At 50.6% G+C, this 27,324-nt stretch overlaps 13 protein-coding genes across 13 annotated transcripts; 8 read left to right on the top strand and 5 right to left on the bottom strand.

The window, feature by feature from the left end:
* Positions 1-1,692: 1,692 nt before the first annotated feature.
* PHYSODRAFT_490026 (hypothetical protein) lies at positions 1,693-2,559 on the top strand (the record flags this gene model as incomplete). The annotated part of the gene is made up of 1 exon (XM_009527192.1): positions 1,693-2,559. A coding segment is annotated over one exon (867 nt), but the record flags the coding sequence as incomplete, so codon positions are not given.
* Positions 2,560-2,797: 238 nt separating this feature from the next.
* PHYSODRAFT_495714 (hypothetical protein) lies at positions 2,798-3,499 on the top strand (the record flags this gene model as incomplete). The annotated part of the gene is made up of 1 exon (XM_009527191.1): positions 2,798-3,499. One exon carries the CDS (start codon positions 2,798-2,800, stop codon positions 3,497-3,499), a length of 702 nt encoding a protein of 233 aa, XP_009525486.1.
* Positions 3,500-5,268: 1,769 nt separating this feature from the next.
* Positions 5,269-5,913, top strand: PHYSODRAFT_492634 (hypothetical protein; the record flags this gene model as incomplete). Its single annotated transcript, XM_009525398.1, has 2 exons — positions 5,269-5,538; positions 5,668-5,913. The coding sequence occupies 2 exons, from the start codon at positions 5,269-5,271 to the stop codon at positions 5,911-5,913; spliced, it is 516 nt and encodes a 171-aa protein (XP_009523693.1).
* A 1,014-nt stretch (positions 5,914-6,927) lies between these two features.
* On the top strand, positions 6,928-7,335 carry PHYSODRAFT_382702 (hypothetical protein; the record flags this gene model as incomplete). Its single annotated transcript, XM_009525397.1, has 1 exon — positions 6,928-7,335. A coding segment is annotated over one exon (408 nt), but the record flags the coding sequence as incomplete, so codon positions are not given.
* A 54-nt stretch (positions 7,336-7,389) lies between these two features.
* PHYSODRAFT_497891 (hypothetical protein) lies at positions 7,390-7,605 on the top strand (the record flags this gene model as incomplete). Its single annotated transcript, XM_009525396.1, has 1 exon — positions 7,390-7,605. The coding sequence occupies one exon, from the start codon at positions 7,390-7,392 to the stop codon at positions 7,603-7,605; it is 216 nt and encodes a 71-aa protein (XP_009523691.1).
* Positions 7,606-12,849: 5,244 nt separating this feature from the next.
* On the bottom strand, positions 12,850-13,248 carry PHYSODRAFT_411938 (hypothetical protein; the record flags this gene model as incomplete). The annotated part of the gene is made up of 1 exon (XM_009525395.1): positions 12,850-13,248. A coding segment is annotated over one exon (399 nt), but the record flags the coding sequence as incomplete, so codon positions are not given.
* A 430-nt stretch (positions 13,249-13,678) lies between these two features.
* On the bottom strand, positions 13,679-14,630 carry PHYSODRAFT_298893 (hypothetical protein; the record flags this gene model as incomplete). Its single annotated transcript, XM_009525394.1, has 3 exons — positions 13,679-14,206; positions 14,290-14,386; positions 14,596-14,630. The coding sequence occupies 3 exons, from the start codon at positions 14,628-14,630 to the stop codon at positions 13,679-13,681; spliced, it is 660 nt and encodes a 219-aa protein (XP_009523689.1).
* Positions 14,631-14,961: 331 nt separating this feature from the next.
* PHYSODRAFT_329015 (hypothetical protein) lies at positions 14,962-15,636 on the bottom strand (the record flags this gene model as incomplete). The annotated part of the gene is made up of 1 exon (XM_009525393.1): positions 14,962-15,636. The coding sequence occupies one exon, from the start codon at positions 15,634-15,636 to the stop codon at positions 14,962-14,964; it is 675 nt and encodes a 224-aa protein (XP_009523688.1).
* A 3,688-nt stretch (positions 15,637-19,324) lies between these two features.
* PHYSODRAFT_488094 (hypothetical protein) lies at positions 19,325-19,669 on the top strand (the record flags this gene model as incomplete). The annotated part of the gene is made up of 1 exon (XM_009525392.1): positions 19,325-19,669. A coding segment is annotated over one exon (345 nt), but the record flags the coding sequence as incomplete, so codon positions are not given.
* Positions 19,670-20,558: 889 nt separating this feature from the next.
* Positions 20,559-21,005, top strand: PHYSODRAFT_488972 (hypothetical protein; the record flags this gene model as incomplete). Its single annotated transcript, XM_009525391.1, has 1 exon — positions 20,559-21,005. The coding sequence occupies one exon, from the start codon at positions 20,559-20,561 to the stop codon at positions 21,003-21,005; it is 447 nt and encodes a 148-aa protein (XP_009523686.1).
* A 1,170-nt stretch (positions 21,006-22,175) lies between these two features.
* On the top strand, positions 22,176-22,899 carry PHYSODRAFT_259497 (hypothetical protein; the record flags this gene model as incomplete). Its single annotated transcript, XM_009525390.1, has 2 exons — positions 22,176-22,482; positions 22,628-22,899. The coding sequence occupies 2 exons, from the start codon at positions 22,176-22,178 to the stop codon at positions 22,897-22,899; spliced, it is 579 nt and encodes a 192-aa protein (XP_009523685.1).
* A 1,280-nt stretch (positions 22,900-24,179) lies between these two features.
* On the bottom strand, positions 24,180-24,842 carry PHYSODRAFT_298890 (hypothetical protein; the record flags this gene model as incomplete). Its single annotated transcript, XM_009525389.1, has 1 exon — positions 24,180-24,842. The coding sequence occupies one exon, from the start codon at positions 24,840-24,842 to the stop codon at positions 24,180-24,182; it is 663 nt and encodes a 220-aa protein (XP_009523684.1).
* Positions 24,843-26,170: 1,328 nt separating this feature from the next.
* Positions 26,171-27,041, bottom strand: PHYSODRAFT_388532 (hypothetical protein; the record flags this gene model as incomplete). Its single annotated transcript, XM_009525388.1, has 2 exons — positions 26,171-26,340; positions 26,411-27,041. Coding segments are annotated over 2 exons (801 nt in total), but the record flags the coding sequence as incomplete, so codon positions are not given.
* Positions 27,042-27,324: the final 283 nt, after the last annotated feature.

Genomic DNA, 27,324 nt, shown 5'->3' with positions numbered 1-27,324 from the left:
ACTCGACAGTGACACGAGCATCGTTTGTTTGAATTAGCCTTTCTTTACCTGCGTTGAAGCGTCCACTTCCAAGGACTTGGCACATTAACGTATTTCTCATTCCGCAATTTAACCTCAAGTTAAAAGGTCAAGATCAGCGCACCATGCATCTCACCTTCGTTCCGCTAGCTCTCTCGCCTGATCGTTAGCACACAACATAGTACTAAATGAGCACAGTATACCTTACCTGCAAACTGAATGAAATAGCTCTCTCGTTGCCGACGTCAACGCAGCCATTGGACGCTGACCAGGGTGTTATTCCCGGGCAGATGCTGCGGCTGCGAAGCAGGCGCAGTAGATGCCCACGTTAGAATCAACTAGAGATAGTGCTCTTTTAAAATCCTTAAAAGGATTAAAAACAACACAACTTAGGGATTTACTCTATTGTTATCCGTTATCATCGTCCATGAAACTATTGGCCGACCTGTGTACCCTCCCGGAGCAACGCTCCGCGTTGCCTATTTGGTGTCGCATGAAGCCGTGCGTGTAACGCATGCGTTTAAGTATCCATCATATATTGACATATTATGAAAGTAAACTTAATAGTTATTCTGAATAATTACCTTGTCGGTCTCTATCAATGGATAAGCATCAATCGCATCATCAAGTTTGATTCGAATCATTTCCAGTTCTAACGCCCGAAGACGCAGCAACATCAGGTTGAATTTACAGCACGAAGGTAAGAATAGTTGGGAGGGCGTTACTGCAGCTTGTATTTGGTTATTAAAACAGCGCGGAGGCAACAAAGCAAATTGATATTATCGTAAGTGTGTTATTGCACTTAAAGGTCTGATTATCTGGTAGTTGTGGATGCTCATAATATAACAGCACAGCGCGGGCGACTGGTGCGCCGCAAGTGCGGCGCGACTAAGTCGTGTGCGCTGTGCGTTTATCTGTTTTGTGTATTTTTGCTATCTCAGCCCCCGCGAAGCCCTAGTCTTCTAGGAGTGTGCTGATGCCAAACTCTTCTTACTTTTTTTGCTGATTTTATCTATATCTGTCCTTGTAAAAATAGTGATAGGTCACTCAGGGGGGGGCTCGATGGTGTCCGACTGTTATGAAGTTTGAGAAATGGGTGAGCCATACAGCACATATGACATTCAAGCAAAGGCGTCGCTATTGTCTAATGTATTCAAACAGCGCGGAAAGTGGTATCACCGGTAGACTCAGAAATAAATTTCAGAGAACTAGGGTCCAATTTTTGCTGTAAGTAGTATTATCATAGAGTGAAGCTTCCAGGCTCTTGCGCTTCGACCTCGCGAGAACGCCTACACATTGCTCGAATGTTGACGGCTTGGAGCAGACCCTCAAAATCTGGATGGGTGTGGCCAGCCCTGGCCGGTCTCGTGTCTGCCGCAGTGCATGTTGTACGATCCGAAGCAAAGCTCGCTCTGGTGCTTAGAGTTCTAGAAGCCGGATTTGAGAAGCTGTACGAATTCGTAGGCAAAAGCCAGGAGCAGGAACAAGCACTAGTTTAGAGTTGGAGCTAACATCAGAATTCATTTTACTTTCCTTTGCATACTGGTGACCACAAAGTATACTTTCTGGACGAACCAGAAGCCGCGGCAAGAGGAAGAAGCGGGCCGACCGCTACAGCATCAAGTCGACCTGCACGGCGTGAAGCCTAGACAAGCAAGATGGCATCTTGCCACGGACGCAGACGGAGATGTTGAGATGACCGTGCCGCAGCCAGTGTTCGAGGTGGTTCAGCCCCCGAGCCTGAGTGCCTGGGACCAGGCGTCCCTAATCTCCTGGGTGCGGCAGCGCCGCCAGTACGAAGCCAAGATTCGCAATCGCTGCGCGGTTACTGGCGAGCAGTACGAGCACGTTGTCACCTCCATCCGCAACTCGATCGAGCCGCGCATCCTGGACCACCTGGCTCGCTTCGTGCTGAAGAAGCGAGCGGCTGACGTGACCGATGAAGATCTCGGCCTGGAGATCACGCAGCGTTGCTCAGCGCTGCAAAATAGCCACATCCCGGACATGGACCAGCTTTTCAAGGACGAACTGAAGATGGACCTTAAGATTGAAGACACCGAAGCTCGTGTGGTGAATTACTTCGTGCTGTTTGACAAGATTGTGGAGGGCCATGGTTTGGGTGGAATCCTCGGTAGTGGACACGAAAATGAACCGAATTACGACGAACGCATGAAGTTGCGTTGCAAGTACCTGCTAAAGAACATTGCACCAGAGATGTTGAGGCTGGAGATGGAGCGCCTGGTCATCGCCAAGCCGGTGCTCAAGAAGGACGATATTGCGCTCTACGAGGCCTTAGTAGAGCGCGCACGAGAGCAGCAGCACTACCACATGCTGGCCCAGGAGCTCAAGCAGGTGGATAAACCTCGTAGCAACCCCAAGACCAATCACTCCAACAAGAAGCCAGCACTTTCGTTGAAGCCTCGGGTTTCACAGCCCCAGCACTCGTCATCAAGCAAACCCAAGCAGTCGAAGCAAGAAGCCGCGCGATGGCTGTCTCGTGTGCAATGGAGCACATTGGGTGAAGGATTGCCCCACCGCTAGTGAGGTAGACAAAGAAGCAGCCCTAAAACTAATGAATGACATGAAGAACCAGCGCTTGCGTGCGAAGACTGTGCGATCAATTGGGCAGCCCGGCGAGCGTGCAGCCATTTTGAATGGCATATTGGAGGTGCCTTTCCGAGCCGACACTGGCGCTGACTACGACGTGATTACCCGCCACATTGCGCATGAACTAAGGAAACTGGATGATGACCTCGTGGTGGAAGAGCTGAATGTGCCGATGGAGGTTGAAGTGGCAGACGGACGACTCGTTCCTCGCACCGAGATGTGTGAAGTTGACGTGCAGCTATTAACGGCTGCCGGTCCGGTCAATCTGCGCAGACTACAGTGTGTAGTGATCGATGGAGATGCGGATGAGTTCTTACTTGGTGATCGAACTCTGAAGTCGCTTGGGATCAACGTGGATCATCTCCTGGAGCGCCTCGCAGCCAAAGGTGCCCCCGAGGAGGACGAGGATGGTATACCGAAGGATGACATCGTGGGCGCGACCAACCTGGATGAAATCATGGACCGACTCGACGTAATGGTGGACGACGCTGTCAAGGCCGGGTTTCCACACGAATTTAAGGATGCGCTGCGAGATGCCACCAACGAAGAAGTTGATCTATGGCGGACGAAGCTAGGCGCGGACCCACCCGCCAAGCTCGAGCCACTGCGAGTCGTATTGGTCGACGGCTCCACACCGTATCGAACGAAGCCTCGCCAGTACTCTGAGCTGAAAACCAAGTTCCTTCGGGACTATGGCAGGCAGCTGGAAGAATTTGAGCTGGTTGTACGTAACAATCAGAGTAGGTGGGCTTGTGCGGCCATTCCCGTTCGCAAGAAGGGTCCCGTCGAAGACTTCGGTGCGCCACCGACTACCGCCCGATCAACAAGCGCACCGTACCTATCGCAGGTGCAATGCCAAACCTACTGGTGGTGATTGCCAAGGTTAAGGGTGCATGCTTCTTCGCAACGTTCGATCTCTTCAAGGGGTTCTGGCAGCTTTTGCTGCACCCAGACTGCCGTGAATATTTCAGCTTCATCACGAATGACACTGTGTACATATCCACGCGGGTGCCACAACGAGCAACCGACTCGCCGATCCATTTCCAAAACCAAGTGCAGGAAGTGTTTCGCGATATGCTGTATGAAACGTGCTAATCTGGGTGGACGACATCATCGTGTTCGCTACGCCTGCGGAGGAGTTCATCGCGGTGCTCAAGAAATTCTTCGCTCGCCTCCGCGAGTATGGTCTGAAGTCAACAAGGGCTGTCTCTTCGCGCGTGAGATCTCCTGGTGCGGACGCCTCATTGACGGTGAGGGCGTTCGCCACGATCCCGAACGAGTTGCAGCTCTGTGTTCACTGCCGCTTCCAGCCACAGCGGCAGATTTGCAGAAGCTGCTTTGCGCAGCTAATTGGTTGCGTGAATCTATCGTGAACTTTGCCCAGTATGCGCCCCCACTTCAAGCCAAACTGGAGAGTGCATTTGAAGGACACAGTCGGAAGCAGCGTTATGCTGAAGGACTTGCGCTCATGTGGACGGCTGAGGAGGAGCACCACTATCGCGAGTTCCTTGACTCTGTGGCTCGATCAACGAAGCTGGCGCTCCCTAGCGAGGCGGCTACTGTGTGCGTGACTACGGATGCCTCGGACCGAGGATGGTCACTCATTGTCTCGCAAGTGGAGTGCTGGGATGACAATAAGAGCTTGACCGACCAGTCGCACGAGCTTTTAATCTGCAAGGGCGGTATGGTTAAGGGTGCTCAGCTACACTGGTCGATTGCAGAGAAGGAAGGCTATCTCGTTATCAAGGCTGCGAAGGACCTGGAGTATCTGCTGCACCGCGAAGCAGGGTTCAAAATATTTTGCGACCACGCGAATCTCATTCAGATCTTCTGCCCCCACACGGAGGTTCGCAAGCATGTGCGCGGAAAGTTGCAGCGGTGGGCCCTGATGCTGTCGGACTACCGCTATGAAATCGAACATGTCAAGGGCTCTGAGAACGTTCGGGCGGATTTAGTGTCGCGCTGGTTGTCTCCCGCCGACACCTCTCAAGTGTCTGTCAAGGCTGTGCGGACTCGGTCGTCCCGTGAGCTCTCGCGCCTTCGCCCGCTTAGTGACGAAGCTTTCGTGTGGCCGTCTGTTGATTAAGTCGTAGAGGCGCAGCAACGCCACCGCCGCTCAGCGCCGTCGACGGCAACTGCGTCGGCCGCACCGGACTCTGAGCTCCTTCAGGTGGAGGGGAAGGTGTGGATCCCGGCGCCGGCCAAGGATCTGATCACGCGCATTCTCATCGTGGCTCAGTGCGGTTTGAACGCTCACCGGGGAGCCGACGTCATGCTGCGCCAGATGCAGGCGCAGTACTGGATTAAGTCCATGGGAAAGTTGGTCAGGGAATTCGTCGCAGACTGCTTGCTCTGAAAGCACATCAAGGGCACCAGCTTATCCAGCGTCCATGGAGCGATCACCCCGAGCCTGCCGGACGCAACGAGGTACTGCACTTCGATTTTCTGTTTATGGGAGACTCGTACGGAAGCACGCGCTGTTTGCTGCTACTGAAGGATGAACTGACGCACTACTGTGAGTTAGTGCCGAGTGATTCGCCTACAAGCACGGTGACTGTGGCGGCTATACTGGATTGGGCTAAATGATTCGGACTGCCGGCAATGTGGGTTTCGGACAATGGCACCCATTGCAAGAACGAGTTGATGGAGAATCTGCGGGCACGATTGAGGGCGCTGCACGCATTCGTGCCCGTCTACACTCCGTGGGTGAACGGCACTGTCGAGCGCCTCAACCGAGAAGCGCTCCAGGTGGTGAGAGCGCTGCTGTTGGAATACCAGCTCGACACCAAGAGCTGGGAGCATTTGGTGCCTCTCGTGCAGGCCAATCTGAACCAAACGCCCGTGAACTCGCTTGGTGGCAATGCACCCCTAGAGCTCTTCACAGGCCTCCAAGTGCCGACGCAGCTGGACACGGTGCTGCTCCCCCGCACGTTGCAGACCAAGGACAAGTTGATGAAGATTAACATGGACACAGTGGAGGAGGAGTTAGAGGTGCTGCGTGAGAGCCTACACTCGATGCATCAAGAGGTTGTGGATCGAAAGGAGAAGACCCGAATGTATCAGAAAATGGCTAAGGAGGGGAAACTCGAGAACTTCAGCGTTGGAGACTATGTACTTTGGTCTCGTGTCGACGAGCGTCTACGCGGCAACAAATTGATGGTACGCTGGGGGGGGGCTTACCGCGTGACAGAAGCTCGCGAATACTCGTTCATGGTGGAGATCTCCTTACTGGTGACACCTTTGAGGTTCATGGTTCCAGGCTCAAGTACTACGACGACGCAAGCATGAACGTCGATGAAGAGATCCTCGAGCACGTTGCCAAGCAAGGTGCCGGAAATAAAACGGAAGCAACGGTTCACGCTGGCTGAGTCCGGCATACGCTATTCCGGAAAGCACACATAAAAATGCAAATTGGCCGACTGTATACCCCTGCTCCATGGCAACCCCTATCGAACCCGGCATAGCCAACAAAGCCGCAAACTCGAGTAAGATCAAGATGATGACCCGCTCCTCCAGCCGACGAAGCTCGCGATACACCAGCAAAGGCGCCCCTCGCTGCAAACAACTCAGCGGTGGCGCTGGCATTTCTAGTGCAGCCGCACAGGGGGCTGATCTGCCTCCACCTCTTGCAGAAGGTGCCTCCGCTGACTTCTCGGAAGGCTTCACCAGAGGCACGGCGGAGTGCGTCCGGCACGAGCGTCTTGCAGCGACTTCGACCACGTTTCCCAGTGTTCCGGTGCGCGTCCAAGCTAGTGAAAGCAGTGTTACTCGCGAGGATGTGCCCAGCTGCGTCTCATGTGCAGTCGTTCTAGCCGTCGATACCGGCTCCGTAGGGCGCTGGGTAAGCGCACGTACTAGCAAGGGCTGCCCCGACAGCAGCAACAGTGAGATCACTGTCAGTGTCAACGAGGAGACTGCTGTGAACATCGACAACTCGAGTTGCAGCTCTCTCTACACTATGACGCAAGATCTCGTCGGCAGACTACGCCCCGCGCATCGGACCTCTGTATCAAGAGTAGGTAAAACCTGTTTACACTGTGGGGGCAGTCATTTACCACACAAACTAACATGTTGCTGCTGTCTTTCTATCTTATATCTTTGTAGATCGTGTGTAGACTGACTCAAAAGCAACGATGCGCTTTTCTACTTTTAATGAAGCTGTTGCTTATGGACACGCCGACTTTACCAGCACGCTCAGGAACAGTTCCTCTTGTTCATGGGCTAACTGTTCTTTTTGCTACGGAATTAGTGCGATTTGGCTCCACGCGAACGAAGATTTCCAGAAGTATTGAATGGAGAATGAAAGTGTTTTCGCCGCAGATGAATGAAGGCGAGTTCAGAGCAAACTTTCGAGTGACGAGAGCCTCGTTCAAAAGGCTGCTGTTGATTGTGGAGCCGTATATCAAGAAGGAGACAACCAATTTTGGGAAACCATTGCCAGCAGAAGTACGTCTAGCTGTGTTCTTATTCTACGTTGGCCAAGGCTGCTCGCTACACCAGTTACGCTCCCAGTTTGGAATAGGGAAATCGACAGCATCCGGCATTGTGCACGACGTATCCAGTGCAATTGTCAGCCAGATGAGCGGGCTGGTAAGATTTCCGACGGGTCGGCAGGCGTTGATGAAGCTTGCTATGCGTTTTGAAGATGGGTATGGCATTCCGGGGTGCGTTGGTGCCCTCGACGGCTGCCATATTCCTATCGTGCAGCCAGCAGTGAAAAATAGCAAGAAGTTCTACAACCGGAAAGGCTTCTTTTCGCTAAATATGAGCATCGTGCTAGGAGTGGAGTGTTTCCGCGACCACCGCTACAACTCGGCAACGCAACAATGGGAAGTACTAGTATCGTGGCGAGGCCTGCAAGACATCGAGGACTCATGGGAGCCACTGGAGACCATGCTGCGCGACGTGCCAGTGCTGGTGGCCAACTACGCAGAACAGCAACAGGACGAGGAGTTCAAGGCACAGCTGGATAAAGCTTAACCCTTCTAGCCCCAGACCTTATTCTGTATCCTACAGAATAAACATTAGACTTGATTAAAGTATACTCAAAACCTGTCAAACATTTGCTGTTGGAAGCCCTTTCGCATCTTGCGGTCAAGCGCTGGGTTCATTGTGCACAGAACAGCTACGAAAGTGAGCAAAACATGCTCTATGTATCCACCATATGCCGAAATGGCGAGCTTCTATTGGTCGTGGCGAGCTTAGAGCACGCTCAAAACCTGCTACATGGTAATACCTTGAGGAATTACCATGATCCAGTAGAAAAGTACTGGATCGCCCCCCAGGCCGACCGAAAAACAAACTACTGTCACAGTATTTGCTAAGTTCGTGATGCGTATTTATCAAGACGTATCTACCTACTCTCTGCGAGACTGGATCCTTGTGCTGCGTCGTGTCGGTCGTCGATGGCGAGTCCGACGTCTCCCTCTTGTCGATTGGTAGACCCAGATGAAGTCGATCGATTCGCGTTCGAGCCGTAGCTTCAGGCGCATCGGAACGTGGCTTCCCGGTTCCCATGTAAGCTCCCGGTACCCAACCCATTGGATGAGATAATATACTCTTTCGTTGATCCACCTTTTCGCGTATATTCGCTCTACCTCATATAGCTGCCCATCCACGCCTCTCTGGGCCCTTCGATTGCTTGCGAAGAGGCCACCACCCCTACGTCGTTCTTCTCGGAGTCCACCCCGGACTGATGATTCTTCCTCTTCCTGCTCGTCGGTGTCTTCGTCGCTGACGTCATGAGCGGAATTGCCGGGATTCAGTCGGAGACGGTGAAACGAGCCGTCCAGGCGGCGCTGGATGTTCCGGGCGTGGCACTGTCGTGGGTTAAGGCGTGGCATTGAGCACAAAGCAGAATGGGGCTTGCCTAAGCGCTGAAAATGTATATCGCAGTCTATTTCTATTCTAAGTGTTGCCTTAAAATAAATACAGTAGACTTCAGCCCGGAGGTCAGGTTGTGATTTAGCTAAATTTAACGTAGTTAAATTGCAAAATTCAGATTGCAGATCAACGTAGCATATTGCACCATTGCGGCTTAAATTATACAAAAAGGGTGTACCATGGAGTGGTACATTCGTAGAGTTCCTACTCCTTCTAGAGTTTAAGAGATTTTCACGAATATTTTACTCGCGTGTTCTTAGGGCACAACACTAGAGATCTATCGGTTTAGATTTTTAATATACCTTACCCAAATATGACTCAGCAACACTTGCATATTTGGTTAGAATTGTCGGAAAGCACAATATCTATTAATTATGAAGTGTTGTTTGTCAAAAATACAGATCGATAAAGTATAAATTGGCTTTGCCCGACGAAGCTTATTCTTGTCCCTACAGCGCGTTTTTCACAATCTTTCCCTTGTGTTGTGGCCACTTCCCCGGCTTCAACCCTCTTTTACCAATCCGTTCAGGAGTGGGTTCAAGTTGTGGAGGAAGAATTGTGTCGTCCCGCTGTAAGGTTGCTGTTGTCGGCCAAGGGAGAAATTTGAATGTGTACGTATCGCGGAAGTGCTCGATCGACATACGCTTGGCGTCATACAAGTCTTCGATTCGTCGGCCATCCTTTGAAGCAGCGCAAATTGCGTCGACACAAGGGAACATTTGGTCTTGCCAATTGCCGCACTTGCACTCCAGCGCTGGCAAATCCACTACCCGGTCTGGGTGCACATATCCTGGTATGGCAACAGGGCCCTTGAACAAGACGCTGTACGCACCCTCGAGAAGGGGTGTAAACTCGCACATATCAGCTGCAGCTTGGCGGTCTGTACGTCGCTCTAACAACTTGGGGACTAAATCCGAGAGTGCGCCAGATTTTGTCCACGCTACAATCAATTGTCGCCTTTTGGATATCAGTTGACTCAGCTTCAAGAAGTACAAGTGGAATCCGTCCAACGGTTTGGCGGTCCGAAGCTCTTTACCCATCCAGTTGTTCGCTTGCTCTGACAAATTTGAGGTTATTTCGTCGAAAGTCGGGAGATTAAACTTTTCTTGGAAACTGTACTTCACCCAGTGAGCACGTTCGATTCCGTCCAGAAAATTCGCAGCGGCAGGGTTGTTCACGGCGAGTTCACTTCGATACAGCTTATAGTCATTTTCACAGTCGCTGCGTGCCATTCGGCATACCCACGCACGGTCTTCCTGGGACAACCTGGAACATTTCCTGTTAATGTTGTCCGTGATATGCCGCAGGCAGTATCGATGGCCAGCGTTTGGGGAAAATTGTCGCGACAGCTGGAAGCAGACCTTTTTGTCTATCCGACAATATCGTGAACTTTTCCCAGTCAACTGCCTCCTTATATGCTCCCAGGAACCAAATCCAATTGGCCTTGTCCTCTTGTGAAACCAGCGCGAGTCCAACTGGAACGATGTGGTTGTTGTAGTCTTTCACGGTAGCTACCAGATAAATGCCCTGTTCGTGCATTTCCTCTTTAAGGTGGACCCCGTCAAAGCCGACCATCTTTTTGCAGTTCTGGGCAATGTGAATACCAGCGTTAGGGATGAAGCACGCTCGACCAAACGACGATCCGTCCGCGGCAGTTTTCACTCTCCAAACCGATCCGGGGTTCTTGTTCGCCATCAACTCGAAGTACGCCCGCAGTTTTTGGTAACTTTCTACCAAGTCGCCGTGAATTTTGTCGTCAATTTTCTGCTTCATTCTGGACACCGATGTAGCGCTTACATCCGCTCCATTCGATTTCAGAAAATTCTTGATAGCGGCGCCTGACATAGAAGCCGTAGATCCATCGTGGGCGGGAAGCATCTCGGTCTCGACAATCGCTGTCAGCTTGCTTATCTGCTGCGTGGTATTCCGCATGGGCTTGGACGGCAACGGGATGGACCCTTCAACACAAGGGGCCTTGGCACTACAACGAACTTGAGGTGATTGTGCGCAAAATTTGCCTGGGTTATCTTCCACTTCCCCGATTTCCCGTGAACATTCACGAAAAACGGACACGTGAGTTGGGCAGCTGGTGTATTCCGGTCGAAATATTGCGTTCCATTGAGCGCCTTACACGCAAATTTCGCATTACCGGAGTTGTCGGCCTTCACACTGGTCTGCTTCACAAAAATCTGGAAGCCGCACCTCACAGCCAAATCTTTGCACTTGCTGTGGACTGCTTTTTGTGAAGAAAAGACTGAATTGGCAATATTCTCTCGGAGCTGGTAGGCCAAGCCATACGTTGAGCTTGTCGTGTTCGTCGACTCGACTGCAACATCGTCCCTGAGTAGTCCCAACTCCTTGGCACCTTCGAGATCAGACACGTCGAGTGAAAAGCGAGCAGAGCCGTAGTTTGGGGGGTTTCTTGCTCTTGACTTGGACGTTTGCACAATGCAGCAGAATATAGCTGTGAATCACCCTTTAGAGAATTATTTATTATTTAAGTCTACTTGGCTTTTATTTAGCACTAGCCTTCGAAATCTTACCTCCCACGTAGCTATTTCAGGTGTCCCGCAAATAAACCGAGAGCTCGAAGTTAGCCCATAAATGGTTGATAGGTTCGCAAGTGGCGTGCCGGGCGTACTTAGGATTTTTTACTGTATGAAGAAAATGGCTGTCGGCCTGGGGGACGATCCAGTACTTTTCTACTGGATCATGGTAATTCCTCTAATACCTTGCAAGGCTGCTAAGGCAGCATACTTCGGCTCCAGCCACCCATCTTCGGCACGTCGCGATAAACGCGGAGGAAGAAATCGCCCAGTTCCTAACTGACGTAGTGAGGAGGAACTGGGCGAATTCTTCCTTGTGCTTGACATTAGCGCATCATTAGATTTCTTTAGCCCACCTAACAAGCTTGTTACGATTACCTCTCTAACAACACCAGAGAGCTTGCATGCTCAATAGCCCGTAATGACACGCACTACACACGGTTCCTCTTGTACGAAACAGGACAATATATGATATTCATGCCAACGTCTACTTCTTCCTTTACATGCGCACGCTCTTCAATGTTCGCGCCAGCCGTGGGTCATCTTCGCCATTTTGGCAGCCTCCGCTTTGCTCTGTAGCCTCCGGCACTGCCGCTTCATTCCTGCCGCTTTCATCGGTAGCCTCCATCGTAGCCTCTGTCCCTTCTTCTGTAATCTCCGGTGTAACCTCATCACGCGGAGAGCTTCTTCTGTAGCATCCACCGTAGCATCTACCGCTTCTTCTGTAGTCTCCGGTGTAGCCACACCATGAGGAGCGCTTCTTCTGTAGCCTCTTGAGTAGCCACTGCATCAGCTACAATATAGCCGTAGACCCGGCTGTAGCCGGCTTCGTAGGAACCGATGAGGTTGTGCGCTGACTCCGCAATCGATCTGCCAATCGGGCCACACGCGAGAGCTCATAGCGTCATCTGGGTCGGATCACCAAGTCTGGTAATCAACATCGCAATCAATATACCACTAGTACGATGTTACAGAGCAAAGTACACGCTCTCGCTTACCTTTAGATCACAATGGCGCTCATCATGATCGTCTTCGGCCATGGTACTTGGCCACTTGGGCGCGCTCGACGGGCCCCAACAAAGCTTGCATTGCGACGTCTTGAACAGCGCAGTTTTGGAATGAAGGAAAGTACGAGTGGCTGACACGCGGCGGTTTTAGGCTTCCACCCGAATTTTCAAACCTGTTGGTGGTTTATACTCGTCCGTCTATTACCGCGGAATAAACCCCGTCTATCTTCCCATCGCTAATCTAACAGGAAGATGTGCACAATACCGGATATACAAACATCCATATGCGAAGTTCGAAAGAGAGGACAAGTTTGCTGGATATTATGTCCTGTGACAATGCTTATTCTGTAGGATACAGAATACGGGGTTAGAGGGGTTAAACGCATTCGCAACACCATGGCCAAGTGGCATTGCATATTTCAAGAGCTGCAGACCCTGGGGAGGCAGTGTGGTCAGCCCTGGCCGGTCTCGTGTCTGCCGCAGTGTATGTTGTACGATCCGAAGCAAAGCTCGCTCTGGTGCTTAGAGTTCTAGAAGCCGGATTTGAGAAGCTGTACCAATTCGTAGGCAAAAGCCAGGAGCAGGAACAAGCACTAGTTTAGAGTTGGAGCTAACATCAGAATTCATTTTACTTTCCTTTGCATACTGGTGACCACAATAGGGTGAGGGGTTTTCAATACTTCTTCCGTGCTCTAAATGTAGTGTAAAGTTTAGGTAGGTATCCTCGAACTGTATTCAGGTTGAGGCATGGGTAGTTCTAGATCCACTTACCGCTTCTCCTTCGAGCGAGGGACCTCTCCGAACACCGGCATGAACTTCTGGTAGTATGGGCATTTGTCTAGTATCTCCTCTAGCACGTCGCTGCCTGCCTTGCCACTCAAAACGTCCTTGGGCTCGATACTCTTTTCTTTGAGCCATTCTGTGGCGGCAGCGTATTGCTTTTCCAGTGAAGTAATCTTGCCTTTCACACTCGAGTCGCTGCGGGGCGTGAGACCAGCATTCTCCAGCTCGGACGTAATCTCTTGCAAGGCCTGACGGTGCTTGCCATCACTTTTACCGCGTCCATCCAGCCAAAGTTGGTAGCTTTCTCCTGACCCCACCCACGTAACGAGCACATCTAAGGACGATGGGCCACCATTCTTGCCGTCTTTGGTCCACGAAACACGCTTGATTTTCGTAGGTTCCGCTCCTGCTAAACCTTGACCTTGTCGCTCCTCGCTCATCGTTCAGTGCGCTTCCCCCGGAACTTCGTGAAGTGACTACTACTAGTGCTTCTCGTTCATCCCCTCGTCCCAGATATAGTGTACAAAACATTCAACGGTTCCTCAAGAACGTTCCTTAAAACCAGTTATGATAGTCTGGCTAACAGCGAGACATAAACAGCTACGCTAGTTGTACTCGAAGCTCATGGAGTTGCATGCAGTGATTAAGCTCCTCTTCGGACATGCCCAATTTCTCGAGCTCAATTCTTGCTTTGGCCTTCGCGAATTGGACACGCACGTTACCATTTTGCTTGATTCCAACCTCGCACTTGGCTATCGCATCGCGCATCTTCTCATCTCTGTCGATGATACCCTGGTGTTGTTCGCGCACCATATCAACCGTGCACGCTTCGAATTACCGCTCCGCAAGCTCCGAACTGGGCTGGATAACCCTGATCTCGCTCTCGTCCGCGAACAGGTATTCACTTCGTTCGTCAACATCGGGATGCATGGCTCCGTAGTTCACCCTGTGGCGTACTGAGCCATACAAATAGGCCACAGGAGGGGCTACAACGCGAGATCGAACGGTTTGTTGTTTCTTGCCAGCATTCTGGTCATCTCGCTTCGCCTTCGAGCCGGCGTGTCTGGGAGTCTCTCGTCCACTGCAGGTATCGGTACTTCCTAGTATCGGTCTCAGCTCAAAGTATAACGGACATACCGCTTGCGCCTCAGCCTTCACAGCATCGTTGACTTTATTATTCTCGACGCCACCGCCGGAGATTCGCCTCCCCGCTAACAGCTTGGCAGCGTCCAGGTACCGTTTTTCAAGTCTGCCCAGCTTTCCCTGGACGGTTGCTTCGGTGCGGTGGTGGATCCCGTTGGCCTTCCGATCCGCGAGAATCTTGAGCGCAGCCTCACGACGGGTTCGAGAATCCTTCCAACACTGTCAGCAAGAAAAGAAAAGGAGGTTCTTCTCAGTCCCGGGTGTTAGCTGTTCCTTCCGTTGGGCCGGAATATGAAGAGCACCAAGCCGTCCAGTTCCAGGTCGAAGATGGTTCGACTAATCCTGCTTTCTGGAAGAGCAGTGGCGCTTTCGTGCCCAAGATCCGAAACATCTCGCTGTCTGGTAAAGCGGGTGAAGAGATGGCGCAGCGGTTTATTGACTACGAGATCAAGCGCCGGGAAGACCTGGACGCGTCGGAGATAAAGCGGAAGGAAGCCCTCGATAAGTGCCGCATTGAGGTGGACCAGGAGCTGGGGGTCGTGGAGAAAAAGAAGAAAATTTTGATTTCGAGATTTGAACTGCAGTAACAAGGCTACTCGAAAGCGTACCTTGATAAGGTGCTCCCGTTGCCAGATTGAGTCATTGCTGCTGCCACGTGGTTGTGTCGATATGTGCGTGTAATTGGAAGTTTAATGTTGGAAGAAGAAGAGAAATAAACAGCGCGCTTTCACTGCCTACTCGTTGGTTTCTATTACATGTAGATGCGCCGAGGAACCTAGTTGCTGCTAGTCTAATCTAGTACCAAGTGCTGTGGCTGACGCCGAATGAATCGAAATCTTGATTGACGGTAGCGTATCATAGGGAAATCAGATTAAAAACGATCTTTTTTTCTTAAGTTGAAGTGTATTAGCCGATTAACGTGCAGGGCAACATGAAGCTACCATGCCAATGCAAGGCGGTTAGTTGCCGCGTTCCTACTGACGCTGCGACGAGATGTGGCGCTGAATGGCCTCGTCGGGTATGCCCTCCTTGACCAGATTCTGCATCGTCGTCACTCTTTGCGCCTCGACGCGCAGCTTCTGCGACTCCAAGCGCAAGTCACTGAGCTGCCGGATGTGCTCCACCTTGGCGTTGCCAAGCCGCTTCTTCGTTTCCTGCGTGCCGTGCTCGGATGGTTGCAATAGCATTTCGTCGCTCTGGTTGTAGAACCAGTTCATGCTCGACGCAACGTTCATCTGTTGGTACTTGTACGTCACACTGGGTGGCTGCACTCTTGCCGTCGTAGCTACAGGTGTTTCAGTTTCCGCTTCCGCGTCGTGCGAGGCAGGCGGTGCAGCCACGGGTGCAGCGGAGGCCCGAGCACGTCGGCGCCGCTTGCTCGTGTTCTGGTTGTCTTGATCAGCAGCTTTACGCTTCCCCTTTGTTTGACCCACGCGGGTCGTGCTTTCAGTAGCGGCATTATTACCAGGCTTGAAATACGGTCGAAGCACCGACAGAAGCTCGCGGTAAAGAGGGAATTTCGCCTTCACCTTCGCTTGTACTTCGCCGTCGATGGAACCGTTCAGGGCGTCATCGATGGAGATTTCGTTCTGCTGGAGCCACTTAAAAGCCCAGCCGTATTGGTGATCAAGTGTATCAAGCTTCTTCATGATGCTTGGGTCAGATCGCGATATACCCTTGGCCTCCAACGCAGCTAATAGGCTGTCCACTGCCTGCTGTCGCTTCTGGGGGCGGATTATTTTTATGCATCTGACGTCTACTTTTTATTACGTGCCAAAACGACTGCTTTTTATTAATTAGCGGCTATTTTCAATGCACGCCGATTAATTGTATGCATGAGGGTGATATTGTATGCTGTCATGGGTTATTGTAAATAGCTCGCAAAATATTCGACACGCCACCTTCGACGTGTACGGTGACAGTAAGGTTTCTGTATGAATGGAATTGCTAACTTGATAAAGGAATACGCAGCCCTACTAGAAACAAGATGTATGCGCTGTATTCATTGCAGCAGTGGATGATATACTTAACATCTACAAAATTCTATAACTTGATATTGGGTGCTACACCGTTCACCCTAATTACTCGTGTGACCTAAATAGTCGTGCACCTTTGGTAATTATTCCACCGGTTCTGAAAAATATTTTTAGTTTCACCTTAAATTGAGAAAAGAGACCGGTTTCGGGAAGATCTCGGCAATACAAATTGCGTGGTATATTTTGTTTTCAGTAAATACGTTTCCGAGAAAACTGAAATTCAAAACAGGGTGAGGTGCCCTTCAGGTCGTACACGGTAAATAGTCATGGCACGACTAATTAGGGTGAACGGTGTAACTACGTTGACCAACATATATGCTTGCTACACAATCATGCACCCGACGTGTCCGCTTCCAGTGCAGCAGTCACGCTGCATGCTCAGGGTAGACTGGGCAAAAGCGCAAGTTTTTGGAACTATTGACGGCCGTTGTAGGAACAGTTTACGAATGTCGTAGCAACACCTCCTAGCCGAAAAGGATGCTTTTAGTAATGGCGACGGTATCGATAGCAGTAGCGCGAGTTCTCTCACCACCGCCTTTTATTCCAACGTATATCTTTGAAACCCAGGTCCAACCGAGAATCGGGCTGTATTCAGATCATGGTTCTAATGTTGATACATTGATTAATAGTTTGATTATTTATACGCGATTTAACATCAAATAAATCTCAAAATGTCACGATATATCCACACAAAGTACTTGCCATCATCGTTTCGTAAGTTTTATTATCTAGGGGATTACTTAACCGTCGTTAGAGGACAATACGGTCGCGTAGATGAGTCGCATTAGAGCAAAACAAACGTCTGCATGACTACCTCTGTAGCTCAATACGACACGCCCTTGGTAGACTGTAGAGTGCTATATAATTGTCACTAACTAGACTGCGACCTATATTCAGTGTGCTTCGATCGCAAGTACGTTTTTAGTCCTTACACGCAACTCGGGGTTCGTGTTATAGCTACTGTGGGTGCAATGCTCCCGGATGGTGATTCACAAGTTCCTGCGCTGATCTGCTGACGCCATGAGCTAAGGCAAACGCAAAACGGTTGATTAGCGAACAATTAGCGCTGATGAAGAAATCCGCGGTACGAGGTGGGAGGGTTTTCGGCTTGCCCGGACGAAGGCCGGAAATGAATTTGAGGCGCCAGTGTGGTGTGGTAATTCCACTAAAATCCTCCTCTACCAAAAGGTATTAGAGACACCAACAACACGCTAACCCGCAAAGGTAAGCGCTTATTGGATCAAAACCTGAAGACCCGAAACGATCCCTTACACCGGGTCGGTTGCAAGCGCCTCTGTGCACCTTAGGTTGTCTTCGGTCAACCCAAAAACCTGTACCACTAGCCACGAGCTAAGGCTAGGATACTATGTACCGCTTTCGCGCAACCCCACTGCAGTCCCTCAGAAAGGAAGGGTACCGGCGTGTTAGGCCTTACACAGGGGGGCCGAGGTAAAACCTCGGTAGGTAGACTAATACACTCAGGGACACTCTTGTCCCACAAATATACAGTGAACGACACTCCTATGTCGCTCTTGCCTCTCCGGCCACGCCAACTCTTGGTGTCGCCAAAGTCGGTCAAAGCACGATAAGCTCCCCGACAGGCATCCACACGCAGCCGAGCGTGTCCATGCACTACAATAAGCTAGCTACACTTACCGAAGTCGGACTTGACCCTTGTTGGCTTTGAAGGAAGACTGTCTTTATATTACTGAGTTTTCTGAGGCCTTGAGGGCCTCGCTCTGGTCATCCTATGATGAGTCCTATGTCCCTTTACAAATATCTAGTGTGAACGATCGCAATGAGGCGATCCCGGACACATCAAATGACGACCGCGGCTACACTAATAAGTGCGGCCGAAGTACGTAACTAAATGCATCTGTACCAAAAAGTAGGCACCATGAAGCCTCGGTCGGGGTTGTATTAGGACCCGACGAGGCTCCAGCCACTAACCGTCACTCTAACGAGGATATTGTCGTCAGCTTAACCAAAGCAGCCACTTCCATCTCGCACTTGACTGCTCCTTGATTGTACCTTGATTCTTGGGCGACGGGCAATCACTCCGGTAATCTCCATTTTCCGATACCACACCAGCTTACGCGAAGGCAGAGTGCTTTCCATTATCGTCTTCGCTCTCTGTGGATCTAAAATAACTACTTCTGATGTTCCATCATCCAACAGTTGGGAGGGCCGTTGCCCATGATATGATAGCGCCTGACTCACTACCTTAGTACTCCTATGCCACCGTAAAGATATCGGTTGCTCATACGACCTGTCGTCTATTTCTGGGCCACCTTTGGTATCACGCACTGCTAGATAGGCTGGTAATGCAAAATCGGTTTGGCAATACCATTTGAGTGCAAGCACCATACAACACCTACCTATAGTCGTGAATAACACGAGACTGTGGTTAGTGTGGTTTGGACTCAAAGTTTGCACCAAGAAGTATAGTGTTGGCAGGCCCTGTCGTAATGCGTGGTGCTAATTAAGTTTAGGTTTTAATGGAACTGTACCCAGTTGTGGGTACAGTAGCGGTTTGCCTCGCCTAATTTTTTACACCAACCTAGCAATATTTTAGAGTCTGGGACGGAGTAACTAGGCTACGCGAAACACGCAACTCATTTCATTTCATTAGGTTTTAAAGCCATGCATGAATTATCGGTAAATCTAAATTTAAAGAAAATTTATTTGAATACGATTTCGATTTAAAACATTGATTGCATTGAAAGTAGCTGTCGATAATAGAATTAATACTGGGAGGACAGCTTTAGCTGGCTGAACAGCCTAACCATTTTTATTTCAGCGGCCGCCCCCGCCAACTTTAATTGGCAAATGTCGCCTGAGTCCATAGTCCACAGATAATGGCTACCGTAACACGACGAAGTTGGTACATCTCGTGACTTGTTGTTCCCAGAATGTCGACTGTATCCGTAGTGTGTACCACACACTGTAGTGAGCAGTTATTGAATTTACGAAATTTATTTGAAAAATCATAACTACCGTCTTACCGCGCACCAGCGCCTAGGCGCTCAATACGAGAACTGTGCCAGATTTCTTTTGTGTGGCACCCTCGATTTGTACGCATGGTCAAATAGAACGAACCCCTACAATCAAAACAGTTGATAATGCCAACCCACCCCCACTCACCCTCACCAACCACGCTCGGGTGAACAGTCCTTTACCAACCAATTCCCATCACGTCCAGTACCATCGGCGTTCTACTTAGTTTGTTTTCAACAAAACGCCGTCGCCTTCAACTGTACATCATGTCAGCAGAAAAAAGCGTGCGAGCTACAGTCTCTAGTTCAAATTCAACGTTACCCGCGAGTACAAGCATAACGTCAAAGGCTGCGACTTCCACGCTCTGGCCAAAAAGCACAAGGTCACATCGTCGATGGTCCGCGACTGGGTTAAAAATCAAGACAAACTACAACAAGCATCTAAAGACCGCCAAGTGGGTACACGCGTGGCTTGCCGAATGCCTGGAGCCGGACGCAAGGCGCAGCATCACGACCTCGAGGAACGGCTTCATAGCTGGATTGTCGACCGCAATAACAAGGGATTGAGGGTCAAAGACAAATATATCAGACTCCAAGCGCTGAGTATTTATCGCTCGCAGCACAACGATGAGAGGACGACCCGCACCTGACGTTTGCCGCTTCGTCTGGGTGGCTTGACCGCTTTAAAGATCGATACAACCTCGTGTCGAGGCACCAGACCACGACGAAGACCCTCCCTAGCGACGCTAAGGAAACTTGCTTGGAGTTCATCGAAAAGGCGCAAAAACTCATCCAAGAGCACAACATACAACCAGGAAATATTATCAACATGGATCAAGTGCCGAGGTACTTTGAAACGGAGGCAAAACACACAATTACAACTCGTGGCAGCCGAGAGGTTCTCCTCAAGAAAGGTGGGAGCAGCCACAAACGGTTCACTGCCACCTTCGCGATTACTGGAGACGGTAAGTTTTTGACGCCTCACGTGCTCTTCTCAAAGCTCGAGCGGAAGCCAGCCGTCCCCAAGGGCATTCTCGTCGATGTGAACGCCACCGGTATGTGGAATGACGCAATCCTCGTCGATCACGCAAAAACGGTCATTTGCAGCAGAAAAGAAACCCAATTTTACCGTCAGCCAGTGTTGTACATTCTCGACTCGTACGCTTGCCATGTCACGCTTTTTAACGAGAAGTTGCTCCAGAGCTACCATATTTCCGTTCTCTTGGTACCGCCAAACCTTACCAATTTACTGCAACCGCTGGTCGTGGCAGTCAATCGAAGTTTTCAAGTTTCTACGGTGACAAGTTCGACAAGTACATGGGTCAAGCTCTTAAGGACAAGAGTCTTCAGACGAAGGCGGGGAACCCGAAAGTACCGCACTAATCAGTGGTCTCGCAGTGGGTGCTGGACTGGATCGCCACCAAGGACCCGAAAGAGATCAAGAAGGCATTTAGGCTATGTGGGCTTGTCGCGGGATCTTCATTTGACAAGACCTCCCTGCATCCTCCGCTGCGCGAGCTTATCTCCTCTAGTATCGGCATGCATGAGTGGCATCTGCGGTACCAACACTTGGTCGGCGACGACGAAGAAGATGAGAGGGAGCAGATATGCCTTCAACCGCCAGCCTGGTACCTGCCCGAAGACACGCACTCAAGTCTGTTTTGCTGTCTTAGGCACTCTCTGGCAAGCAGTATCGCGGACTATGCTCACGTCTTGACGAGCTACATGCGAGAGCTGGATGATCTAAAGGGGTTGTTCGATGACAACAACATCACCTCGCTCAGGAACGGAGAGAGAGACGGTAGCGAGCACGAGATTTTCGCAGCGGCTCAGCTGCATTCCTGCAATATTCAGGTAAAAACACTCAACGACGAGTGTAGGGTCACCTCAGCATACACATTCGCCGTCACGAACCCTTTTCGATCAGTTTGTATTGCTCGGCATGGATCATATTATGCCGTGCAGGTAGATGGTATGCACATTTAATAGAGAAAGCTCGTGTAGTATTCGCTTTCTTCTGGTTTTGGTCTTAACACTTCAATTGAACGCCTAGGCGGTGTATACGAATGTAGAGAGCTGCACCCTATGTTCACCCCGGTAATGTTGATCTGTATTCGTACTATAAAAGTATCATATACAAAATTCAACATGTGTAAGTCACAACTGTAATATTGTGGGTATCTTATTTGCCGGGTATAATAATTGGTCTGATTAGATAAAAATATGTAGATCGCTTCATATGACTGGTCGATGTAGGTGCATCTCATAAGCGGGTGAACATGTGAATTGCGGTAGGATAGGAGTAAATGCTAGCTTATAAGGAGAAAATGCAGAAAAATCATTGAAATAACAACTAGCGGATTGCTCTTTTTCCTGCGCGCCAATGGCTTTGGCTTCGTTTTGGTCACGCTCTAAATTGACTAAACCCCATGAGTCCTTCTTGTGTAAATTTGCATAGCTGGAATGCATGACGTCAACGCCCCCGGCCGAGCGCGCCTTAAACTTCTTTCGTGTCTTTTGCACGGCACCTTCGCCATATTTTTAAAGGCGCTACACCAGGGTTTGAAAACTTGCCACCAATTTTCATGTTACATTATTCTTGCCTACCCCACGTTTGCACACAAAGGAACTCTACAGTGTCCTCCCAGACCAAAGCTTCGCCTCTAGTCCTAGATAATACAATAAATCCCCATGTAATAGAAAGTAGCCGATGGATGCATAAATAAAGGTTTTTCCCGTCGCTTCTCGCCACCGCTTGTAGTTATTCGGGCTATGTAGCCAGCGCCGCAGCACCTCCAAGGAGCCATCCTTGTTCCATCGAGTCTTTTCGCCCGTAGGTTGCCCCGGCGTTCCTGCCATCGTCGCTTGCGTTTTGTCAAATGACCCCACGCAAAGTCAGCATCGTTCTCGTGAGACCGGACTCCTCGTTGCTTGTACTCTCGAGAGTCCGGCCCCAGAATGCGGTCGGATTTCGGATCCAACGGCTTGTAGTAAGTGCTTCCAAGCCGTGATGACCGTATCGTGGTACACTGACGCCGCGACGCCGGGCCGTCGTCCATTGACTTGGTGCTCCGATGACTGCTGAAACCAGGCAACTACAACCGCTGGACGGCGAGCCCCGACAAAGCGAAATTCACGAAAGAAATCGTGAAGGAAATGGAGAAAAACGGGATCAAGCACCGCAAGCACCGGGACGTCTACTTTCAAATCTACAACCTCATGCGCCGCTTTGAGCCCGTGAAGAAGTGGCTTGAGGCCCAGGGGCAGCTCCAACTGTTTTGCCGCGGTGAGTTGATCAAGCAAGTGGAGGCCCAGATGCAGAGACGCTATACGCACTTTCGAGAGCTCAGACCTGTGTTCGACCACGACGGATATGACACAGCAAGTGATGAAGAGGGCGAGGATGGAGACGAAGAAGCTGACCAAGGGTCGAGCGATGAAGACGAGTATCATCCGACCAAGGGTGCGGGAAGCAAGGGGAAGGCGTTTGTCTATAGACCCCAGGACACCAAGAGGGGGGGACGAGAGGCGTCAAAGGCTCAGACACAGACCAATATTCCCCCCCGCGGGTAAGCGGATTGAGGCGCAAGGAGCGCGGACGCAATTAGGGGCCAGCCCAGTCGACCGACTCCCCTGGGAGAGCGAAGACGGTGACGACGACTATGATGTCACGAACGCCACTCCAACCGGAAACGCGGGCCATGGAAACGAGGTGGAGCTCAAGCTGGCAGCTATCCGTCTGCAGGAGGGGGAAAGGCGCGAGAAGCTGCGGACGGAGGCCGAGGAGATGCGGACGAAGGCCGAAAAACTGCTTTTGCGGCACAAGATGAAGCGCGAGGGGATTTCAGACGAGGAAATCAATAGTGCGATTCCGATGTGACTCTCGTTAGGCTCCCCCAGCTCCCATGCATACGTAGGTACCTGCTACCAGTAGCATTTTTACTTATCTAGTCTTTTTAATCGAGGTTCTTCGTGTTGACAGCGTCGCCAGTGCCAACCCTGTTCAATACTTAGTATTGTATAGTGTGAACGTTAGTGGGGGGGGGTCACACTGAAGGGTTCCGGCATACACTATTCCGGAGAGTTTTCCGGCTCTAAGCCGGATCAGCGTTCATACTGACACTATTCCGATTTTCACATTAATATAAAAATATTCCGAATTTCTAAAAAGGCTAGCAAGAAACTCGTTGGTTACCATTCGCAGGTTTGTCAGGTGTCCATGGAGAGCGAAGAAGGAGATTGCAGCACAGAGAGTGGTGGTGTCTGTAGCGCGGCCAAAGACGCGGACTCTGCTGCTCAAGTTTCCGGCAGCGGGATACAAGCTGATGGCCGGATCGAAGGTGCCAAACAGAAAAAGAACGCGGCCACAAAGCGTCATACGCGGGGAAAGGTGTGGGAAAGAGAAGATATTCTACTGCTCATCGGTGCGTGGAAGGCCGCCTCTGTTGAGGAGCTACCAGAAGGGTCCACTGCCAAGCATGTTGCTACGGCTGTATTCAACGCATACATCTCCCGCTTGCTATTGACAAAGGCAGAGCTGCTCGGAGAGCATGTAGAAGATGCAAGCTCGTTTTTAGCGCGTATGGCAAAAGCGCCTTCTAAGCCTGAAGGCGGTATCGCGGTTACGGATCCGGATTTCAGGCCGCGGCAACCGCGGGCGGTGGATAACAAGATGGCCTCACTGAGGTCGATCTACTCGTTGATTTCTGACCACAACAAAGGGACTTTGGTAGGGAGCACAGGGCGGCCTGCGTGGTTTGAAATGCCGCCCGCTGAGCGAGCCGAGGTTTTAAAAAAAGTGGGGCCGTGTCGCGCTCACAGCGGATTGTTATCAAGCACTGGGGGAGATTTTCGAGGGCGATCCAAGTATCAGGCCCATCGATGGTGGTTTAGCAATTGATGCGAGCGAACATCTCGCCGAAAGTTCCCTATCCAAGCCAAGTTCATGTGGCACGAAGCGGACGCGGACCGAAGATATTGCAGAGTTGATGCACGATGTGATGAAGAAGACCATCAAGTCCATAGAGGATATTGCGCAACGGGATCGTGAAATATATTTGCAACATCAAAAAGAAGAAAACGAAAAGACCCGCTCATTGCTCCGCGAACTATTTTCTAGTCAGTAATAGCTTCGCATTAACACTTCGTTTTAACGTGGACCTAGGACGACCTCACTGAATCTCTGTACTGCATCCAGTGTTGAATTGCATCTCTAGTTTTGCTTGTTTCAACTTGATTCTCTGTGCACCGTTGCTCGTTGGTTAATCTTAGATAGTTTTCGAAGTAAAACTCTCGGTGCCTTTGCTCGAGCTCGGGGTTCCAGACCTCATCTTTCTCATCGATCACGAAGTTATGCAAAATGCACACTGAACTTACTAGCGTGGGTACGTCTTTCAGGTTTGTCCTCGCTATCTCGATAGGCTTCGATAGAAGCCGCCATCGCATCTTCGCAGCACGAAATGCACACTCGACACAGTAGCGCATTCCAGCGAGCTTCCGGTTTAGTTTGCTAATTACCACACTTCTCTGGGTCTCCGCTATCTCATACGTTGTCACAACGTGCTTGGAGTTAGCATACGCCGAGTCTGCAAGTAGGAAAAACGTGATTTTTCTGTACTCGAACCACCCAGTTTGAAGTAAGCCAGCCCCACTGTCTCCACTCGCACTTGAAAAGGATGACGCATGCAGGCGCCCTACAGGACTGTTTGAAAATACACGGCTATCTCCAACCGAGCCAGGCCAACGTACGTCAATGTCGAGGAATCTCCGATCTCGATCCACTACAGCACATGTGATAGCCATCCGCGCCGGTAGCATCTGCATGTAAATTTGGAGTTCACTGTACCAGAAAACAAAAAAAACCAATGCTTGTAAAAACAATCGTATCGTACCGCATTTCAAACAATAAGCCCTATCATGTCTGAACCAACAAGCAAGAATGTAGCTGTGATGACGATGTATTACTGGAAGTGCACGGCGCGAGAGGGAAGACGGCTGCTGCCGTACTCTTTTCCCGTCGCGAAGCGCCAGGTGCACGCCACCAGCAACGAGATCGATGGTCTGGAGTATGGGACAACAGACGCTAACAGACCCGTGATCCCCAAGGCGCTATATTCATCTGGTGTCGTTGAACTGGAGTCGTTGCGTCATCGGAGATAAAGGAGAAACTGGGGTAGATGAGTCTTAAATACGCACAGAAGCACCACCAAGGAATTATCGACGGGAACGAGAAGACGCGCGGGGCGATAACCCAGTGCGACATTGAAATCAAACGAGACGTGGGTGCTGTGGCTGTTCAGCTGGAGAAGGCCAAAGCGAGACGTGAACTCCAGAATATGGGAATGCCCAAGGAAGAAGCTGCGCAAGCCATGCCATTTCGTGAGCTGTGGAATGAGAACGAGACCGTGCTCTAATGAAGCGCCGGCTTTCATTCTTTCGCTACGGTTCGAGTAGTATACCGGAACTGCCCAGTGTGAACTCCCCGAATGCGCTTTACGCTCAGGGAATAAGTGATCTACACTCTCCAAACGTGATCCACACACACTACCCCTAGTAGTGGGCGGCCACAAATTGAGCTCCTACTGTCTTCACCGTCACGAATACATGTACTTAGTATGGTCGTTGCAATGAGGTTTACAGTCAAACCTGTTTATATGAGGCCCTGTTGGTGACCATCTACTACAATGACTCATATAAAATGGACTCAGTTAAAAAAATTATGTGGTGCACGTAAAGAAACCGTGCATAGTTCGCTGCCGCTTTGCCTTCACCGTAGTCTCTCGAACCAAAGCGGTCACGGTCTGTAAAGCTCTTCGTTCTCTGTCAGTCTGCTCTCCGCATTGCAGCAGAAATGGAGCCAGCTCCATGCAGTGTCTCAGAGCAATGGCAGGTTGAACTGCGGGTTCCTGTTCCTCCTCTTCCTCCTGCTCGTCCTGCGAAACTGCATCACTTCCTGCCGCTTCGTCCACTAGCACATCTGGCTCGTGCACAGGAACGTCTTCGTCCACTGCCAGATTCTCACTAGCGCTAACAGCGCTCTCCCACCTCGATAGCATCGCCGTTAACTCCTCCATCTCGTTGCTGGATACCTCCTCAATGTAATCCGTGTCAGCACGGGCCCTTCCTAGCATCTTTCCTCCCAAAATGCGAGTCTTGACCCAGCAATTTGTAATTGTCGTTGGCGTCACACCCGCCCAGGCATCAATGGAGAATTGGACAGCTTCCAGTACGTTGAGCTTGCGTGTAATGTTAGCTTCAAGTGCATCCAAACACCACCGCACAAAATACTTTCGGTACCGAGCCTTGAACGACCGGATAATACCTGAGTAAAAAAAACACCGTAATAGAGTTGGTTAGTTTAGGCTACACCACAATATAGATAAAATATTTACCTGCATCCAGCGGCTGTACGGCGGATGTCATGTTAGGAGGGAGGAAGTGAACAGGCACATGAGTCAGGTTTCGTAGAATCTTGTGGCATGAAGCATTGTCGACTAGAAGTAGGACCTTGCGATTGGCGGCCGCCATTCTCATGTTGAAGAGGTGCAGCCATTCGTCAAAAATGACGGATGTCATCCAGGCGTTCTTGGAGGACTTGTACAACATAGGTTTACCTTTAATCGCCGCTCCCTTTTTAAAGCACCTCGGGTTCTTGGCCGTACCGATGACTATTGGGTCGAGCTTGTCGGAGCCAGTCGCGTTGCAGCAGAAGGTCAAAGTCAAACGTTGCTTCTCCTTTTTCTTGCCCTTGCGAATAGTCGTAGCTAGCGTTCGATTAGGCGCTAAGCGATAGAAAAGCGCCGTTTCGGCGAAGTTGAACACATTCTCGGGTGTAAACTGCGCCACCAACTCTTGTAGCTCTAGCCTCGCATCTCGCACTTCATCAGCTTCTACAGCGCCACCTTCGCCGTGTAGCGTATGGGAGCGGATCCCATTGCGCTTCTTAAAGCTTTGAAGCCAGCCGTTGCTTAGCCGGAGCTGTGTGGCATCGATGCCTAAGCGCTCCGCCAGCTCGTGCGCCTTCAGCATGAGCACGTCGTCCGCCATCGCCGTTTTAGCTTCGTTCTGAAAGAAAAATTCCCTCAGTTCCCGCTCGAACTGAGGGAATTTCACTCGGCGCCGCTTGGTCGCACTCAGGTCGACGTGGCTGAAGTAGAAAGAAGGCAGGTTGCGCAGTCGGGCGAGTGTGGCACGGCTGACCCGGGCCTTGAAAGTTGCGTAGATCCACTCGGCGAGCATGGGGTTGTTCATGCCAGGATTCTGCTTGAGCTTTAGGTGCACTTGGAGCTTTTGTTCTAGCGTCAGA

This window comes from Phytophthora sojae, assembly GCF_000149755.1.
Source record: "Phytophthora sojae unplaced genomic scaffold PHYSOscaffold_3, whole genome shotgun sequence".
Taxonomy (NCBI): domain Eukaryota; phylum Oomycota; class Peronosporomycetes; order Peronosporales; family Peronosporaceae; genus Phytophthora; species Phytophthora sojae.
Note: the sequence above shows the minus strand (reverse complement) of the source record. Positions and strands in the feature narration are given on the sequence as shown.